Source organism: Oncorhynchus mykiss, chromosome 7, assembly GCF_013265735.2.
Source record: "Oncorhynchus mykiss isolate Arlee chromosome 7, USDA_OmykA_1.1, whole genome shotgun sequence".
Taxonomy (NCBI): Eukaryota; Metazoa; Chordata; class Actinopteri; order Salmoniformes; family Salmonidae; genus Oncorhynchus; species Oncorhynchus mykiss.
Genome location: NC_048571.1, coordinates 53569509 through 53589514, shown reverse-complemented (window position 1 = coordinate 53589514; position 20006 = coordinate 53569509). Strand labels below are relative to the sequence as shown.

At 41.8% G+C, this 20006-nt stretch overlaps 2 protein-coding genes across 4 annotated transcripts; both read right to left on the bottom strand.

The window, feature by feature from the left end:
- Positions 1 to 44: 44 nt before the first annotated feature.
- On the bottom strand, positions 45 to 7580 carry LOC110527993 (specifically androgen-regulated gene protein). Its single transcript, XM_021609723.2, has 4 exons — positions 7495 to 7580; positions 4721 to 4892; positions 4265 to 4460; positions 45 to 2808 (listed from the first exon to the last, which is right to left on the bottom strand). Exons 2-4 carry the CDS (start codon positions 4823 to 4825, stop codon positions 1619 to 1621), a joined length of 1491 nt encoding a protein of 496 aa, XP_021465398.2. The 5' UTR covers positions 4826 to 4892; positions 7495 to 7580; the 3' UTR covers positions 45 to 1618.
- A 7527-nt stretch (positions 7581 to 15107) lies between these two features.
- Positions 15108 to 20006, bottom strand: LOC110527995 (ubiquitin thioesterase OTU1). 3 transcript variants are annotated; one of them, XM_021609729.2, is made up of 3 exons: positions 19856 to 20006; positions 18821 to 19044; positions 15108 to 18700 (listed from the first exon to the last, which is right to left on the bottom strand). In XM_021609729.2, the coding sequence occupies exons 2-3, from the start codon at positions 19026 to 19028 to the stop codon at positions 18000 to 18002; spliced, it is 909 nt and encodes a 302-aa protein (XP_021465404.1). In that variant the 5' UTR covers positions 19029 to 19044; positions 19856 to 20006; the 3' UTR covers positions 15108 to 17999. The 3 variants fall into 3 exon arrangements, with proteins under 3 accessions (XP_021465404.1, XP_036839423.1, XP_036839422.1); XM_036983528.1 differs by lacking the exon at positions 19856 to 20006 and adding an exon at positions 19748 to 19840; XM_036983527.1 differs by lacking the exon at positions 19856 to 20006 and adding an exon at positions 19165 to 19706.

The window sequence follows — 20006 nt, the reverse complement described above, 5'->3', positions numbered from 1 at the left end:
GTGTGGAGCGACCTTGTGATCTCCAGGGAGCTGAGTGACACAGCCAACTTGAATTGGTTTTTACAAGCAATCTGAGCCCGGCTTCCTCGGCAATTTTTTTTATTTAGCATTCCAGAAAAAGACAAATTCCAGTACCTCTGACAATTCTGAATATGACATTTAAGTTAATGTCCCTAACCACGTACATTACCATCACAATGGAAAATCATTCAGGGTTGTGTGTCCCTTTCATCTGAATATCGATGAATCTCCGTATCGTGTTTCCCACTTAGGCAATGGCTAGATTTTTTTCATCTATTGTTCAATACGACTTGACTGACCGCGGTTCTTTCAGTTGCGAGACGTGACACCATCGTATGCAAAGTACTCAGCTCAGACATGGATACGGCTCCACTATAATAATACCTCACTGAGAGAGAACTGCAGTGGTACTACTGATGATATGACAATTACCAGAGAGCATTCCAACAATATATAAGACACTGACCTTTCTCTTATACCGTTAAATGAAAAGAAAGAGTTCTTTGGACATCAAGAATGACCAGCACAGAAAAGAAAGCACTGGTCGGTCTGTTCAGTAGGACAAGTTCATAGAGGTGCAGTCCAAGATAATCTGATAACACACAGATAGCTGAGTAGGCTTTCTCATTGCGAAAGTGGCATGTGTAAAATGAGTAGTCTGTAAGAGAGGAGGGTGCATCGAGGGGGAGAAAGGTAAGGCAGGTGGAAAGGTGTTTTGGGTGAATAAATGTTTCTTTGGGACTCTGTTTATAGTCAATTACAGTAAATGGGGACAGAACGTGAAAAACAGCGCATCTTGATGTCCACTTTATTAACAATATCTTATTTAATGTGAAGAAATTATATTTACCTATTAGAAACTATTTGAATATCAAAATCACAAAAATGCTACCCTTACTATAAAATGTGCTAATTGTGATGGTTGCCATTTTTGAAGAACCAGGCAGAAAAAAAATCAAGTCACACCCCCACAAGTGATATCATTGAAAAGCCCAGAATGTCCTCTCAAAGGTACAATGGGCCCTAACACAATTGCATGTATGGCCTTTAGAGATATGGACCAAAAACAAATATGCATTAGAGAAGACAAAATATGTATGGTCAAATACATGTTCTCATCTCAAGCATACCATGAACGCAGTCTGTTGCACAGCAATTATACCAAAAATATGATGAATAGGAAAGGGGGATACCCAGTCAGTTGTACAACTGAATGCATTCAACTGAAATGTGTCTTCCGCATTTAACCCAACCTCTCTGAATAAGCCTGTTGCATTCATTTCTCTGATCTACTGTATGAGTGTGCAGTGACTGATTCTGTAACAGCAAAATCCTTTAAAAACAATTTGCAAATATCATGTTAACAAACAACTGACATGAAAACTAAACTGCAGTAAGAGGTTTTACAGACAGAAAAGGAAGAAAGAAGGTATTTTCCTGATAAACCAGCACATTCAGTGCTAAAAAATATGTACAGAAATCCATTCAATTCCCTCTTTATGCTGCTTCTCTGCCTACGGTGGTGGAAGTCTGTTCCATTTGATACCCCTTTTATATATCCATTTAACCACTGGGAAGAGATACCTTCTCTCCGGGCCTAGTCTTTCAGCAGCCCCAGCTTCCTAAGAGCCTCTCGTCTGTCTTCTCCCATGCTGGGCACCATCACCACACTGAAGCCCGGGCAGTGCGGGGTCTTGTGGGTGGACACTGGCTGGGCAGTGAGGGTTGTTTTCTCCTGCTCTGGGGCTTTGGGGGGAGCAGGTGGGGTGCAACGTCCACCCTGGGGAGGTTTCCGGTGGTCGGCCACGTAGGTCCCAAGCCCCACCTCAGAACGCTCTAGGGTGACAGCTTTGACCCCACTGGGTTTGGTCAGGTGTGAGGGTGGTATGGGGGGCTGCTCCTCACTCCTAGAGCGATGGAGGAAGCTGCTGCTTTGTACCGGCCTGCTGCTAGGTTCTCTGGGTCCTTGGGAGGTGGATGAGGGCTGGCTTCTTGTTGAGTTACCGTGGGGTTGAGCTTTAACTCCAACACTGGCTGAAGTTGGGTCACAGGTGGAGTGAAATTTGGAGGAGCACAGTGGCGTAACAGACTTAGGTTGGGACTCATTATTGTCTCTCAGGAGCCCCAGCTTCTGCAGGGCCTCCTTTCTCACCTTTTGGGAGTCCGACAAATGCCTGTCAGTGGGTGATGAGCTCAAGGAAGGGGCACTGGAGTCTGTGGTGGGGTTGGCTGTAACCTTTTGGGTATTCAGGGCAATGTGGGAGGGTATTTTGGGGGGTTTTGGGAACACTACTGGAGGACTATCATTCTGCTTGCTGGGCTCTTGGGGGAGTGTGACCTGGGCTGGGGTGACTGACGGGTCTCTGGGTGTGCTCCCATGGTGCAGGTCAATGGGAACGGCTGATGAAGAGGGCTGCCTGTTCCAGTCTCTGGTCTCAGCTGTGGCACTTTGAAGGGTTCTCTTCATGGACGCACTCTTCCTCAGCTGCACTAGGGCCTCATAGGACAGAGGGCCCCTGGGTGAAGGGGGTGGTCTCTGACAAGGGTAGTCTTTGGGCTTTGATGGAGGGGGTATCACCACAACATTGACCTCAGGGGGTACACAAGGGGGATGGCTCTGAGATGGCGTGTTGTCCAAGGCAATGACCTGGGGCTTTGGGTGAGAGTTCTCATTATTTGGGGGTATTCCTGGCCTGGGCTTGGACAGGATGCAGGAGGTGCTGTTGGCCAGGATGAACGGAGTAGGAACAAGGTAACCGTACTCATCACTGGGATATTTTGATACATCTAAAAGACAAACAAAATGATCATTAGATGCTTTTTTCCCCTGCTGAAATGGATGAATGTACTACAGTAGCGGTGTGTGGGTAAAAATCACTATGGAAGCCAGGAAAAAAAGCCATATCACAACCTGTGTCTTGTGATAATTGTGTTGTTTGCTCTATAACCTGTTAGTTAATTTGCCTAGTGACCGTGATACAATACATGACCAAAAGTATGTGGACAACGGCTCATTGAACATCTCATTCCAAAATCATGATTACTAATATGGAGTTGGTCCCCCTTTGCTGCTATAACAGCCTCCACTCTTCTGGGAAAACGTTCCACTAGATGTTGGAACATTGCTGCGGGGACTTGCTTCCATTCAGCCACAAGAGCATTAGTGAGGTTGGACACTGATGTTTGGCGATTAGGCCTGGGTTGCAGTCGGTGTTCCAATTCAGCCCAAAGGTGTTCGATGGGGTTGAGGTCAGGACTCTGTGCAGGCCAGTCAAGTTCTTCCACACCGATCTCGACAAACCATTCCTGTATGGACCTCGCTTTGTGCACAGGGGCATTGTCATGCTGAAACAGGAAAGGGCCTTCCCCAAACGGTTGCCACAAAGTTGGAAGCACAGAATCATCTAGAATGTCATTGTATGCTGTAACGTTAAGATTTCTCTTCACTGCCACTAAGGGGCCTAACCCGAATCAGGAAAAGCATCCCCAGACCATTATTCCTCCTCCACCAAACTTTACAGTTGGCACTATGCTTTGGGGCAGGCAACGCTCTCCTGGCATCCGCCAAAGCCTTACATCACTCCAGCATAGCACATGGTGATCTTAGGCTTGTGTGCGGCTGCTCGACCATGGAAACCCATTTCATCCTGACCAACAGTTATTGTGCTGACATTGCTTTCAGAGGCAGTTTGTTACTCGGTAGTTAGTCTTGCAAACGAGGACAGACAATTTTTACCCGCTATGGGCATCAGCACTCGGTGGTCCCGTTTTTTGAGCTTGTGTGGCCTACCACTTTGTGGCTGAGCCGTTGTTGCTCATAGACGTTTCCACTTCACAATAAAAGTACTTACAGTTGACTGGGGCTGCTCTAGCAGGGCAGAAATTGTTGTTGGAAAGGTGGCATCCTATGACGGTGCCACGTTGAAAGTCAACCTATGAAGGTTGCATGGCTGTGTGCTCAACGTTATACACCTGTCAGCAATGGGTGTGGCTGAAATAGCCGAATCTACTAATATGAAGTGGTGTCCACATACTTTTGTATATATAGTGTACATTCAGCCTCTTCCGAATTAAAGGAAATTATGAAAACACAGAGAGATGAAAGATAAATATTTGTAGATCTTTTTCTTGGTCAATTTTTTAGGAAAGACTGGCTTCCTTTGGCATCCATGAATGCACACCACTAAAATACAGTATGTTGATATTTAAGAGGATGTAATTCCCTCCTGGGCAGGTCACTCACTGTTGAGCTTGTTTTGGCCCATGGAGGCAGAGAGGTGGGCCATCTTGGTGGCCACGTTGCCGGTGGTGGGCAGGCAGTCAGGCTCATCATTGGACAGTCCATTGTCCTCCTCAGTCTCTAGGGACTCTATGGTCTCCTCCAAGAACATGAGACATGCCCTCTCCTCAGCAGACAGGTGCTTGAGGCTATTGTCACTCTGTAAGATACACCAGACCAACTTAAAAGACAAACAAATCGTTGCCATGAGTTCATCTGACTCTGAGTGAGTAGAAAAAGGGGCTTCATTGCCAAAATGTCAAACTGTCCCCCACAAATCCCTGAAGCTATTGTCAATTCAGTTCATTCTGAGATACAGTCATTTGTCACAAAATCTATTATCTTGTTGGGACAGCTTGCTTTCCTATGCAGGTTCAGGAATACAACTTGAGAAATGTGAGGATGACCAAATGTACTTACAAATCCAGAGTTCATACTGAAAACACTGTCACAGCTGCCCACACTGTCCATGCCAGTGATCGTCCCTATGGTGACGCCACCGGGCCATGTGTCACTCTTTGGCATTGTAAAGATGAAGGTTTCTCAAGTCCAAGGTAATAAAAGAAGTTGGTAGTGGAGAACCGTTCTTTCCCTGTCAAAAAGAAATACAAACAACTTGATGTATGAATAAAATCATTAACTAAACTTGGAACTTTGAATATATCATTCATTACTATTTCTAATTACTATATCTAATTGTCCACAAATAAAACTTAGCTAATCAAATAGAATTTGATTCCCCCCCCCCCCCACACACACACACACACACACACACACACACACACACACACACTTTTCTAAACCTTTTTATATGACTGTCAGATTCACACGGACCTGATGAATGGGTAGCAGAGCTAGTGGAGAATAACAGGGTATCGTAGCTAAGTAATGTTCTGTGCGATATCTTAGCTAACTACTCTCCTGGCCACACGTGACTCAGATTACAGCACGCTACTCTAATCTCCGTCAGCAGGATCAATTTCAGCGAGAATAATAGACAATACAAATGATATCCCTCCTTAACGCTGCATCCTACTGAACCATATACCCGTTGGTATAGATAGAGTAGCCTCTCCTGTATGTCTTTGAAAAATGTAGAATAATGTAGGTAACGATGTTGTTGAACATCCCTCTTCACACCTTTTTCCATATTGTGTGAATGAATGCACAACTAACAAACAAATGTGAGATAAAAACCTCAAATATTATATTGAAGTAGCTCTTGTGGTGTTTTGACTGAGACCATAATAAAGTAATACCTGATTTATAAGAAATGCCTCTACTCTGGTTTCAACACCTGAGTGGGGCTACTAAGTAGGTCAGTATACACAATAGCAGTCCTGTTCTGTTCACTGCTGAGGATTTGTCACGTTACAGTGCTCCATCCTGACCAGGCCATTTCCCTGTGGAAGTTAAGTCCCCTATCCACAAGCATTTATGTAAAGTATACATCCAACCTGCAATCTTCAGCTCTTGAGCTCTGAATTTGAATGTGAAGTTCGTGATAACGTTTGTTGTCTTTCAACCTGGCACAATCTAGACTGATCTCATGCAAATAGCAGGGCAGTAGCAGGCCATTCAGACAATGGATAGTACACGACACCATCTATTCTGGTTCAAAAGACAAGTGTTCTAAAGGGGAATAACAATACAGTCGATACTGGATAGAAAAGTAATAAAATGCCTTATCAGTGGTTATCAGTCTCCTACTGTATAGCATGTTCCAATGCATGATTCACTAGATGTGAGATATGCACAATATCGAGAGATTAGGACTTAAGATTCTAACTGCATATTTGTCACCTACAGTATATGATACTGTAAATACCCCCAATTCATGTTAAATTCAAAGAAATACCATATAAAAATTGCTGACACCATTCAAACCAATGAGGATACAGAACCTTTTACATTTACGTCATTTAGCAGACACTCTCATCCAGAGCAACATACAGGAGCAATTAGGGTTAAGTGCCTTGCTCAAGGGCACAGACTTTTTTCACCTAGTCAGCTAGGGGATTTGAACCAGCAACCTTGCGGTTACAAGCCCAACACTTTTAACCACTCAGTTACTTTACTGGCAAAAATATTTTTGTCACATACACCGGATAGGTGTACTGAAATGTGTTGTTTTACAGGGTCAGCCATAGTAGTATGGCACCCCTGGAGCAAATTATTGTTAAGTGCCTTGCTCAATGGCACATCGGTCGATTTTTCATCTTGTCAACTCGGGTATTTGAACCAGAAACCATTCGGTTACTGGCTCTAACTGCTAGGCTACCGGCCGCCACTTTTAAGTCAATTATCTTATCTCAGAATCTGCTTTTTGCAGATAGAACCTTCCAGTCCCAAGCGCTTGATATATTAAATTAATAACCTCCATTGTGTCTTGTACTATGTATTTCACAGATGTTTAACTAAGAGACACAAAATACTTGAACCCTCATACCCCTAGCATGCCAATGTGTGTGATCCGCCTGCTCTATGGCTGAAAGCAAAGTCTTGGAAAATATTGTTTGAGGGTTCACAAGAAGGGAAAATAAATCTATGCAGGTTATCACCACACAGTATATTCAGTTGCTGTACTGCGTGTACAAAGCTTTAATAGCTATTGTGCCGGTGGGGTAAAAACCTGCTGACATTTCCTCAGAATGACAGACCACAGATCATCTAGTTAATCATTACTTCAGCTCACCACTTCTGACATAGAAGTATGACTTTGATGGTGAGTCACCTGACACACAATGAAAAACAAATGTGTCATTCCCAATCCATTTAGGACAAACTGCACTGTAAACATTGTTGCAGGAATTGTTCAGACATACACATACGCTGGGGGCATTAAAGTAACATGGGCAATAACACTTCATTGTCATAAGGCAGGTTAAGATTTGCTAACTGATATTCAACACCAGGGTCAAAGTATTTTTCTGATCTTGCCACTCCCATAGGACTATTTCAGTTATGTTTTAACAAAGGCAATTGTAATGAGGATATAGCTCATATGAGTAAATGATGGCATTGTGTCTTATTAACAGTAGCCATACAATCTTGGCAAAATACAGCAGCCATGCAAATAGTTTACAGCAAAATATGAAGGCTATACATTTGTTTTAATTTCAAGAATCATTCAGTTTAATATCAAATAAAATATACAAGTAATCTATTCACTATTGTTTTATAATTTCGCTTACCTGTAATTTTACAGGCTTGTGCTAGTAACACCACATTCCGTTAATCGCGCAGGTCTAGTCCATCTGACCTGTTGCCTGTTCCGTCTGTGCTTCTGTTCAGAACCTCGCTACTACAGGTGAAAATATACCATGTGCCACACATTATTAACCAATCAGAGCACAGTACACCTAGCCGTTAAGGCTTCGTTCAGGCTGCACATCTATGGCTGCGTTTAGACAGGCAACCCAATTCTGATATTGGTATTTTAGACCAATTAGTGTAGACCAATTAGTGTAAAAATAAATAAATAATAATAATATTTGTTGCTGCCTAAATGCAGCCAGTTTAGTTGTAGGTCTACCAAAGATGGTGGATAAATGAAGATAGTTCACTGATGCCGTTTACCGTTGAAAAAAAATGGTCAGTTCTGGTCTACTTAACTGGTGTGTCTTCCATAGATACATCGAGGCTGGTCTTGTTAGTTAAATTGCCAAATTCGAGAGGATCAAAACCGTATGTATTATTGGTCAATTGTAAAGGACTGACTGATCTACGAATTTTAACAAGTAGTTATTATGAGGATTCTGTGTTATGCACTATAGCCCGTTACCATATATGTGATTGAATATTATCTGCTGTTGGCTTGTGTGGATGTATGTATGTGTTATGCAACATAGCTGAATTTAGTTTTGTGAGACACCTGTTTGATGTAAGTAACCAAATTCTATTAATTAATATCGTTAAAGGATCATGAGGAATACATAGTGGTAAATGCAATTTTGAACTGATCGATCGCTCTTATGGTATAACAACGAATGTAATACTAAATGGGTCGGTTGGTGTAACGCGTACCCAGTTGTTTGAATGACGGTGAATCGGATTGGTTAAAGGAATTCACTAGTGTGTGTGTGTGTGAGCAGGATCGCAATGTAACAATGAATGCTGTGTACTGGTATGCATGAGGAAATGTTTCTAGTATAAATGGATATTTACTTTGGGTAAATTTAGAGTGAGTGCAGTAAAACTGGGATATAAGTGGGCGCGCTGTATCAGAGTGAATGATCTACGGATAGAATTTGCAGGCCAACAAATTAAAAAGACCTGTGTTACATTGGATGGTTGCTGAAGCATATGTAGTACATTAGATATTTCAGTTGTAGCTGGTATCAAGTTTGAATGAAAGGTTTATAGATTCTTATAAGGGTTATAGTACCTGGTTATATTGCATAAGAGTAAGGGAGGATAAATAACTGCGCATTTGTATTATTTAAATTGAGTGATTCGAACTGACGTATGTTTGAGTGATTCAACCGTATATATTTGCAGGTTTGAGTGATTCGAACTGTTGTATGTTTGAGTGATTCAACCGTGTATGTTTGCAGGTTGGAGTGATTCAACCGTATATGTTTGCAGGTTGGAGTGATTCAACCGTGTATGTTTGCAGGTTGGAGTGATTCAACCGTATATGTTTGCAGGTTGGAGTGATTCAACCGTATATGTTTGCAGGTTGGAGTGATTCAACCGTATATGTTTACAGGTTGGAGTGATTCGAACTGATGTATGTTTGCAAGTTTGAGTGATTCGAACTGATGTGTGTTTGAAGGTTTGAGAGAGTCGAACCGTATGATTGTGGTACATTAGGTATTAAGTCGATGTACTAATACCAAGTTTGTATGACCTTCGGGTAAATAACAGGTGTGAGACCTAGGTTATGTTTTGAAACGGTAAAGGAGAAGTGCACGGTGTTTACTAGACAGTGGCTAGATTGGGACACACTCTAAGGCAGCACACAATTGAACCTGATAATTTATATTGTATTCAAATTAAACAAGTAATTGAAATACATTAGACAATGGCTAATCAGGAGGCAGAGAATGTGTTGAAAACATTGAAATCAGTATTGGAGACCAATGGAGGAAAAGAGGGAAAAGATGGAGAAAGAAAGGAGAAATTATACAGACGATGGATAGAAGAGGGCATGCCGCGCCCAACGGGCTCCCAGTGACGGGGAGCCTGCTTAAATACTGGTGACATAACGAAAACCATAGACTAAAATTCATTCTGATTGTAATTCAAATATTTATAGGTTTTGCATCATGGGGAACAATGAAAGGCCCGCAAAGTGGATTGCAGGCTGAGTTTATTTTATGTTAAAGGGACAGTGCACATTTATCACAGTTGTGTGTGTCTAATGGCAGGGTTTTTAAGAAGTATTTTGGGGAGACAATTTGGAGAAAGATTGAATGAGTTACATGAAACATCGAGTAAATTTAAAACTAATGATTGGAGGGAGTACATTTCCATTTTCCCAGAGACATGATATCTTAAAGGGGTACACTCACGTGAAATATTATACGTTTTTATTTTCTGAGTCTTAATTAAATAGGTGAAATCTTTTGATAAAGGAATGTTGTTTAATATAGTAAGAAACACTTCTTTGGAGGGGTGGTATGACTTATGACCTCCATTGTAACTTTCCTTTGTGGTCTGATCAGCCTCATTAACCATTTGGATGGAGAATCTAGGGTCATTTGTAATACTGATATTAAGGTAATTTAATACAAAAAGGCAGTGAAATTTACATTATAGTGTCATTATATTTTCTCTGATGAATGTGGTGTGAAAATTAGCTAGGATATGTTTTAATTATGGTAGACTCATGTTAAGTATTTGGGACATATTTTGAGCCAACAGGGCAGGGAAGAAATTGAGATATTTGTGTTTGGTTTTAACACCTGTGTACAGGAGTGCCAGTGTACCTGTGTAATGGGGGAGGGTGTCCATATGGGAATTACATGATAACCAACTTGGGACAGTTCTGGGATTGGAGAAGTGGGTATCCTTATAGCATAGGGGATCCCACAAAGGTGGATAGGTTTTCCATGATTTGGGGGAAACCTGGGAGCACTGTTGAACTCTGTAAAGGTGATGAAATCCTACTAACCATCAAAACCATTAAGCTCTCTGATGCAGACACTTACACCCTCGGACTACAAAGGACCGGGACAGACACGATGGGTGTGTTTTCTATGAAGGTGCTGCCAAAACCACAGAGGTCCCAGACGAACCAGAGCCAGACACACTCCTCTACCACCCCTGGACCGAGCCTGCCACCCACCACCACTGTGTCAAATCCCATTCAGGTAATTAACGTTAGAGACTATTCAGCTATTGATCAATTAGGCACTGAGACTGGTTTTGATGGTAGGGACAATTTGTGGCTGTCTTATATGAGGTATACAGCTAAGACCCTGAAAAGAAAGGACTGCATAATATGTGGTCATGCTAGACCTGTTCTGGATACACACCCATTTGCTATAGGAGGAGAGGGGTGGTTGTGTATTCTGAGAAGTTTTTACCAGGTTAAGCCCAATTCAACCCTCTGTTCTTCTTTGAGCCTTGTGTTTCCTACAATACCTCCTCATCGGGCCCCTTGGGGTGTTAAGGCATATGGAAGCAATTACAGTTGCATCACTGGTACAGGTAATGGCATAGACTATGGGAGATTGCCTGAAGCTGATTGCAGTAGTAACATGACCATCAATGCCACTTGGCCAGTTGCAGGCCTAAACCAAACTAGTGGTCTGGCCGATGTGTGGTGGATATGTGGACCCAAAAGAATACTGAGACCCATTCTTAGAGGAGACTGGCAAGGTATGTGTGCTCTGACCAGTCTGATAATTCCACTGACCATTGTTGATGTTGCTGCTGAACAGCTGTTGGGTTCTGTATCCAGGGGGCCTGAAAACATTCCATCCCATGGGACACATAGACGTAGTGCTCCATGGACGGAGGATGTAGTTGACATACACACTAATCTGTTGGGTGTGCCAGTGGGGGTTCCTCATGAGTTTCAGGCCTTGGGTAGGAATGACGGACTCTGGCACTTACTACCTATTATAGGTCCAGCCATAGTGGATGCAAGACAGACTGCATGGATTAATTATATATACTATAATCAACAGCGTTTTGTGAATGACACTCATGATGCACTCACTGGTATGTCTGAACAGCTGGAGGCCACATCTAGGGTTGCCAGCCAGAATAGACCTGCTTTCGATATGCTTCTTGCCAGTAAGAGGGGTGTTTGTAAGATGTTCGGTGAACAATGTTGCACGTTTATTCCTAATAACACCAGTCCTGATGGTAGTATATCTAAGGCCCTTAGTGGGCTTGATGCACTATCTGCTGAGATGAGGACCATGGCGGGGGTGGAGGAGTCTGGACTGTTCTCTTGGTTGGGAGCCTGGTTTGGTAAGTACACTGGTATGGTGGTTACTGGATTTCTGACCCTAATTCTTGTACTTTTATTATTGATGTGTTGTGCTGCTTGCGTCATATCGTGTTTTAAGAAGTCTGTTACAGATGTGGTGAAGGTTTCAGGCATGATGCCTTTGCTTGATGCTCCAGTTGGAGATGCTGATACTGAATCAAGCTTTCAGGGGCGGATGGGACTGACTGAGGATGACCCATGGTATGCTGTGGGTGAGGTAGTAGAATAAATATTACACCACCACAGTTCCTTCTTTTACATTTTTGCTTTATGATAAGTTTTCTTTCCAGTATGTTTGTTCTCCCTGTTGTGAAGGTTTGGAGTCCCTGGATGGCATGGAGCCCACCTGGTACAGGATAGGAGTAGCTGAGAGGACCAGATGGTTTATAATAATGCTTTGCTCTGCTTTACTCTGTTTTCCATGACCAAAGTTTTATCCTATATCTTACATGTCAATAAACAGTAAAGTTTTATCCTGTTTTTGATAAGTGACACCCTTATGGGTGTCAAAAGGGGGAGACAAAAGCATATATCACATGTTGATTTTTTTTTCTTCTCTTTTTCTTGGTTGATTTTTCTTTTCTTCTGTAAAATGTAAAAAAAATAAAGTTTTATTAATAATACACTTTGTATTATTTTCATGAAATGCTATTAACATATAACTATGTTGGGACCACTGAAATAAAGGATAATGAGTGACACCCTTGTGGGTGTCAAAAGGGGGAATCAAAAACTCAATTTTATATATATGTTAATCAACAAAGGGATGTGCATCACTTCATATATTCACAAAATAAAGGTTTAAAGTTCCTGGGTTCATCAGCAACCTAGTATATCGGATGGTGTGGTTACACCACACAGGGGTGCAAAAAGGGGGATTATGAGGATTCTGTGTTGTGCACTATTGCCCGTTACCATATATGTGATTGAATATTATCTGCTGTTGGCTTGTGTGGATGTGTGTATGTGTTATGGAACATAGCTGACTTGAAACATTGTTAACAGTTTCAGGGCCATGGGCCTGTCTCATGATAGAAAAATACAGAATAACATCAAGACAGGAACTGTGCAATGAGTTGGGGGGGGGGGGCACATTCAGAACGTAGCGTTGCGAGAACAAACAGTCTTTTGTTAGATAACAGGAGCCAGGTGCGAGATAACGGTATCAAGCATGAGCGCATAGATATTCTTCACAGCAACAGTTACATCTATCAACTGGAGCGCCCGGAGGCCGGGACCAGCTCTGCGCCAACAATCAACGATAGGCTGGGTGAGTCTAAACCACCCCAGTCTCTACTCTGACAGGCCGGCTCGGAAGCAGGAACTATTTCTGTCAGAGTATATTTATAATATCTTTGTCAAGAACAAGTCAGTTCTCTGTTTGCCCTGCGAGGTGGGACAGAGTATATACGAAAATTGCATTTACCACTTATTGCTTAGCTAATAAAAAATACATAGTATACAATCGGTGACTCAGTGTCATACTTATCCTGATACCAGATTCGAATTGACGCAACCCTAACATTATTGATGATGGAAGTTGATTTGTAGATCAGTCAGTAGGCAGTCACCTGCAATGACGAAGAAGCCCATTGACATTAATTGAACAGCGAGTGGGGTGCATCACTTTCTCTTCCTTCACTGGGTGTACTACATGTTTTAGGGCTGCTAACCTTGATCCTGGAAGCAGTAAGCAATTTTGTTACAGTATTTAAAATAATGCCTACCACTAATGTCTTATATTCACAGAATACCTGTTTGAAAATGAGTGTAGACGTGTGTCACTGTAGTCATGCACAGGTTTCCAATCCTATTATTGGAGGTTGAAGGTTCTTTTAAAATAACATGTCTAATCCAGCAAATTGGCAATGATTAAATTGATTTAATCCTGTTTGCAGGATTGGGATTCATTATAGCTGCTTTTGGTCACTGAACCCTGGCCCCATGTTTCATGAGCTGAAATAAAATATCCCCAAAATGTTCCACAGGCACAAAAATATTATTTCTCTCAAATGGTGTGTACAAATTTGTTTACATCCCTGTTAGTCAGCATTTCTCCTTTGCCAAGATAATCAATCCACCTGACAGGTGTGGCATATCAAGAAGTTGATTAAACAGCATGATCATTACATAGGTGCACCTTGTGCTTAGGACAATAAAAGGCCACTCTAAAATATGCAGTTTTGTCACACAACACAATGCCACATGTCTCAGGTTGAGGGAGTGTGCAATTGGAATGCTGACTGCAGGAATGTCTACCAGAGCTATTGCCAGATAATTGAATGTTAATTTCTCTACCATAAGCCACCTCCAACATCACTTTAGAGAATTTGGCAGTACGTCCGACCAGCCTCACAACCGCAGACCACGTGTAACCATGCCAGCCCAGGACCTCCACATCCGGCTTCGTCACCTGCAGGATCGTCTGAGACCAGCCACCCGTACAGCTGATGAAAAAGAGGACTATTTCTGTCTGTAATGAAGCCTTTTTGTGGGGAAAAACTACATTATAATTGGCTGGGCCTGGTTCCCCAGTGGGTGGGCCTATGCCTTCCCAGGTTTGCGCCCCTGCCCAGTCACGTGAACCTTAAGTCCCAAATCCATATCATTTTTTTGAATTGACTGATTTCCTTATATGAAAATCATTGAAATTGTTGCATTTATATTTTTGTTTTGTATAATTATAAAGTTAGTCTACTAACTAAATTGAGCAAGATTTAGGGCTCTATTCAATCCGCATTGCAGAAATTCAGCTTTACGTGATTGAAATTTAAAGGCAATGTTTCAGCTTTAGCAGAGACAGTATTCACGGTAAACACGGCATATGTTGGCTCAATTTGAAATTACCTTTAAATTTATATCGCAGAATCTGTGACGCTTCAATTTTACAGAGTGAATAGAGCCCTAAATTGTGTAATATATATTTTTTAAGTATACTACAATAGCATTACCATTTTTGTTCCCTAGGCAGCCACTAGTTCTCCGATATCTAACGCCCACTAGAGGTGGCCTAGGCTAGGTCTTTTTGCTGACATCCTGCAAATAAATCCCATCTGTATATTGCAGTTTATCATAAGGAAAACAGATATATGCATTACTGTATTCAGTTACTGATGGTGTCTCGGGTTACTGTCATATAGCTCCACATTACATTCTCCCATCAGAGAGATATGCTTTAAACATGAAACTAAAGCCTAACAGAGATCCTCATACACTGTTAGAACAGAGTAGCCTACATCGCAAAAGGTTAACAGTGAATGGCAGCGGTACTGTTGCTAAGAGAGATCATTCATTGGTTGACAACATGGTATCAATTTGCAGGGCTCAAAGCACATTAGAATCTGAAACTAAATACAAAAACACATTCACTCAAATAATCTCCTAAATGGTGACTTTTATTGTGAAAAATCAAGTAAACCCAGTTTCTCTGTAGTGCTTTGTGTGCAACATTCATTGAAAGTGTCCTTGAACATCCATGTAATGGAACGTGGGAGAAGTCATATTTTAGTCACATCAACACCCAATAGAACAGGGCTCTCCAACCCTGTTCATGGAGAGCTACTTACTGTCCTGTAGGTTTTCACTCCATACCTAATCTAATTTTAATAATTAGCTGGTTGATAAACTGAATCAGGTGGGTTACAACTGGGGTTGGAGTGAAAACCTACAGGAAGGTAGCTCTCCTGGAACAGGGTTGGAGAGCTCTGCACTAAAACCATGCCCCAGACCCATACCTCTTACATGTCAAAGGCTTTGGAAAGTCCCAGCAAGAACAGGCAACATATACTGCCCTACAAAGGAAAAATGCAGAAACTATGTATTTTTCTTACTGCAAAATCTGTCTTCAGTCTTTTTCTGTCTAGAGACAGCAATTTCTGATACACCATTATATATTCTGATCAATTGACTTGTTCTTGTGTCAGGAAACGAAATACCACATTAATCAGAAAACATACCTGGCCATTACAATAGATCAAAGATTTTTGACCAACTTCGTAGTTACTGCATTTTGCCTTTGTAGGGCAGTATAGGCTACCACACAAACTCGGCCCTGACCCAGAGTATTTCATTGTAAGACAAGATTTCTAGTGCTGATACATTTTCTATAAATAACAAGTCACACGTTTTCTGAAAGGGACACTTTGGTATCTATTTATGACCAGCTGACAAAAGCAAATTTTTTACAATTTTGTTTAGAAAAATGGGAATAGATGTGTGAGAGCTTTTAGACTGTATTAGTAGTCTGATGGGGGAAAAAACCCAAATCACCAGCATTTCACCATTACACTGGTCTCTGCCAACAAAAATAATGGGATGAATCTTTTTGCCAGTAACATTACCAACCACTTGAAGAAAAGTCAGAATTCATGTTTAAAGGGTTCAATTATCTATATCAACGTCTTCTACACTCCGTTTCAATAGCAAGGGTTGCCAAGAAACCCAACATTGAATTGCAATGAATTCTACGTCGGGCAAAAATGAGCATTTGAATCAGGAAAGTTTCCTCTCACGACATCTACAAGCCAGAATGTTGAATAAAATGATATTTTAACGTACTTTACCGGTTGTCGGTGCGATTTGTTCTTTGGTGGTAGGAATGTGAGACAATATATATCCACAGGACTGTATTATTACATAAGCTTTTCAAAGCACTGGTAGTGGGTTCAGATATCTATCACCTGAAGCATGCACAGAACCATGTAAACACATGCATGAGCTTGGCAAGTATGCATGCATCTTGTACATGCATTTTTATTTTGTGCGCATGCTTCAGGTGATAGAAATCTGAACCCACTACCAGTGCTTTGAAAAGTTTATGTAATTATACTTTACTGTGGAATATAGTCTCACATTCCTACCGCCAAAAGGACCAACCGCATGGACAACCAGTAAAGTATGTAAAAATATCATCTTATTCAACATTCTGGCTGGTAGAGGTCGTGGGAAGAAACATTCCTGATTAAAACAGTAATTTCTGCCCAACGTAGAATTCAATTCAACTCAACATCGGGTTTCCAGGCAAGAGCAAGGCCGTGGTGGCTTTCATTGGTGAAAGTATAATAGTCTCAGTCTTCCTCTGACATGCATTTAGATTTAACATACATAGTTCAACATGACAACACTTGGTGGTCCTCACAATAGTCCAACAATATGAGTGAGGGTAATGGGGGATAAAAAACAAACAACACAATCATGAAGTGAATGTTGAGATGCAAAGCACATTGTGTAGACAGTACCTGAACTGCAAATGTAAGAGGATTCATCCCTTAGATTTACATTATACATCATAAAGTCTATTCATCTATCAATTTCAAGATTAAAAGCTCCAAAATACAACAATTCAAAGGTTATGTTCATTAAAAAGAATTACACCATATAAAATACACAAAAAAATAAAGAAAAACCAATCTCACTATAGGTAATGCCAAGGCCTTTTAATGGCAGAGTGTCATGGCATAATAATAATTGCATTAAATATTTATGTTTCACACCAAGATGCAGACACCTCACACTGTATAAAATAACTAATTCAGCAATAGCCTACATTTGGAAAATAAGCTTGTCACAGCACCATTGAAGAATTTAGGGTTGTATTGACCTATAAGGAATCTAGCTAAACTCCGCTATTATCTAATATTAAAGACATTGCCACTGTAAAACAATGAAAGAACACCTTTTCTACCAAGTAACTGGGTTTATATTTGATCTTTTGCCATTTTCACTTTTTTCAAGTACTGGTGAGGCATCTACAAACAAAACCTTTTAAATGAATATTGTTATTGATGTGTAAAACCAAACGTGTATCATGCCACAATGGCCCCAGAAAAAGATTTCTGATTTCTGTGGTAGTACTGAAGACTCTAGCCATACTAAACCTTTTATGCCACAAGTCAACTGTCAAAGTAAGGCATTTTCAGGCATCTCCAGTTCTGTTAAGAAAGCTTTCTGCTCCATTAGTGTCGACAAACTGAACACATGCTACATTGCTGAGCAACAACACTTCAACGAACAATCACCCATTGTGTATTGGGTGAGACTAAAAATGTCCCCAAAACAATTGTACAGAATATTTTTCATGAGTTCATAACCTTGCAGTAAAGTAGCCTGTGAGCTGACAGCTGTAGTTGTAATACTGAATGGGTAAGACTGAACACAGTGTCTGATGCTGGATCAAGTGAGGTAGAGGATCATACAGACACACAGCGTTGTAAGATATGGGGGTTTGTGGTGGTTGTGAGGTAGTGCTCTGACTCACACCTCTCCAAAGTTGGCATGGCCCGTCTCCTTGGCATGTTCCCGGGCCTCCTTCTGTCCTACTAGGCCTGTCTGACACACCAGGCAGCGCAGGGCAAAGCGGTTGACGTCCGTAAACTGCCGCTTCCTTCGCGCCTCATCCGCCAGCTCCAGGGCCTGGGCCAGGATGATGTCGTCTGTGGTGGAGAAGATGGTCTGGGGTGGAGCGTCGGAGCCGGGCGTCTCCTTTTGCAGTGGGTCGTAGTGGATGCCGTCGTAGATGAGCAGCACGCGTTTGTGGTAGCCAGCGTCCTCACCAAATCGATCCACACGCACAGTCTGCGTGTCCACTACACAGATCTCACATTGGTGGAACTTAGACAGGATGGACACCTCAATGGCTCCACCCCAGGTGTCGTCACGTCTGATCCAGGTGCAGTACTCCTCGTTGGTCTTTCCCAACACCGCCTCAGAGTAAGCCATGGGGTTGCTGGACACAATCTGGGTGATGAGGCCTCGCATCTCGGGGGCACAAGCTGGGTCGTATACCCCTCCCTCTACCACGTAGGAGACACTGGTGAACAGGCAGGAGTTGTCTGCTGGAACGACCCGTCTGGCCAGCACCGGGGGAAACTCCAGACGAGGTCCCTTGGTTACAGCTGAATTTGTGGTCTGGGTCTTCATCTTGTTCTTCTCCTCCTCAACAATGAGAGTGTCTCCTGCAACAAATGTGTCATTCTTTTAATCAAATGCAGCCATGACATAGCAGGGTGAAGTCTATCCAGCTGTGTGAAAGTAACATTTGATTTATTCAAGTAAGAAGAGACACCATAGCCTACCTGATTTGATAGGGTAGTCCCTTAGGTGAGCATCTCCGTTTCGGAGGTCCAAGCTGGAGGGAGGGTAGCCAATCATGATCTTCTGTACATCACAGGGAATACCAGTCAGCTCCTCTACCTTGCTCTTCAGCTCCTGCACACTGGACTGGTGGGTCAGGCCCTGCATTATGTGGCTCCCATTTTTGGTCTTACAACGCAGACGCAACATCCTGGGGGTCCTTAAACTGTGGGAGGAAAAAACACCATTCAACAAGGGATCATCTTCAGTTGTTAGTCACCTACAAGCCTGTGAAGTGTATGCTAGTTTATTCAGGCCAAGGAACCTTAAAGCTAGACTTACTTACATTTCTAATGAAAAAGTTATTTGTTTCAGATCACACCATGCTGATGACACTTTGGTGGAACTAAACAAGTGGCTATGCTAAACTGCTGATCACAGCAGTGAGAGCAAAACAACTGACTGCAACAATTTCTTTGTCCTGCCACTCCCAAGAGTATTTCTGTTTTAGCAGCAGTCACCAGTTAGCAAGCTAGCTAGCATGTTATGGACACCTTCTTCTTCTGCTAGCTACAATACTAGACGAGCTGGCTATCTGGCTTCAATTAAAATGGTAAACTCAAACTGTCTAGCTACACACAAGCACAAATATTTATGAATGAGCAATATCATTGATGAACTGATTGGTAGTTAGCTAGCTAGCTTGACAACTAGCTACCATAAACAGCTAACGTTACTAAGCTAGCTGGCTAAACTGTTCAAATCAAATTGTATTGGTCACATATATTTATCAGATGTTATTGTGGGTGTAGCGAAATGCTTGTGTTCCTAGCTTCAACGGTGAAGTATCTACAACTCACAACAATACACACACATCTATCTACAAGTAAAATAATGGAATTAAGAAATATATAAATATGGTACTTTACACTAACTAACGACATTGCAGCCTTGCTTTACATAACTAGCTTCATAGATACCAATGCTACGTAATGAACCTGTTTAATTAATAATTGGACCTTTATTTATTTGCTTACCTGATGAAAAGTGTTACCCTGCGGCGTCGCGAACAATCAATATCCAATGACAGTCTCTAATTGTGTACAACGTCACAACTGTGTCGTTCGTAACGTTGTTACTCTACCCAAATATGACGTATACACAAGCTTGTTTTCTTTTGGCATGAAG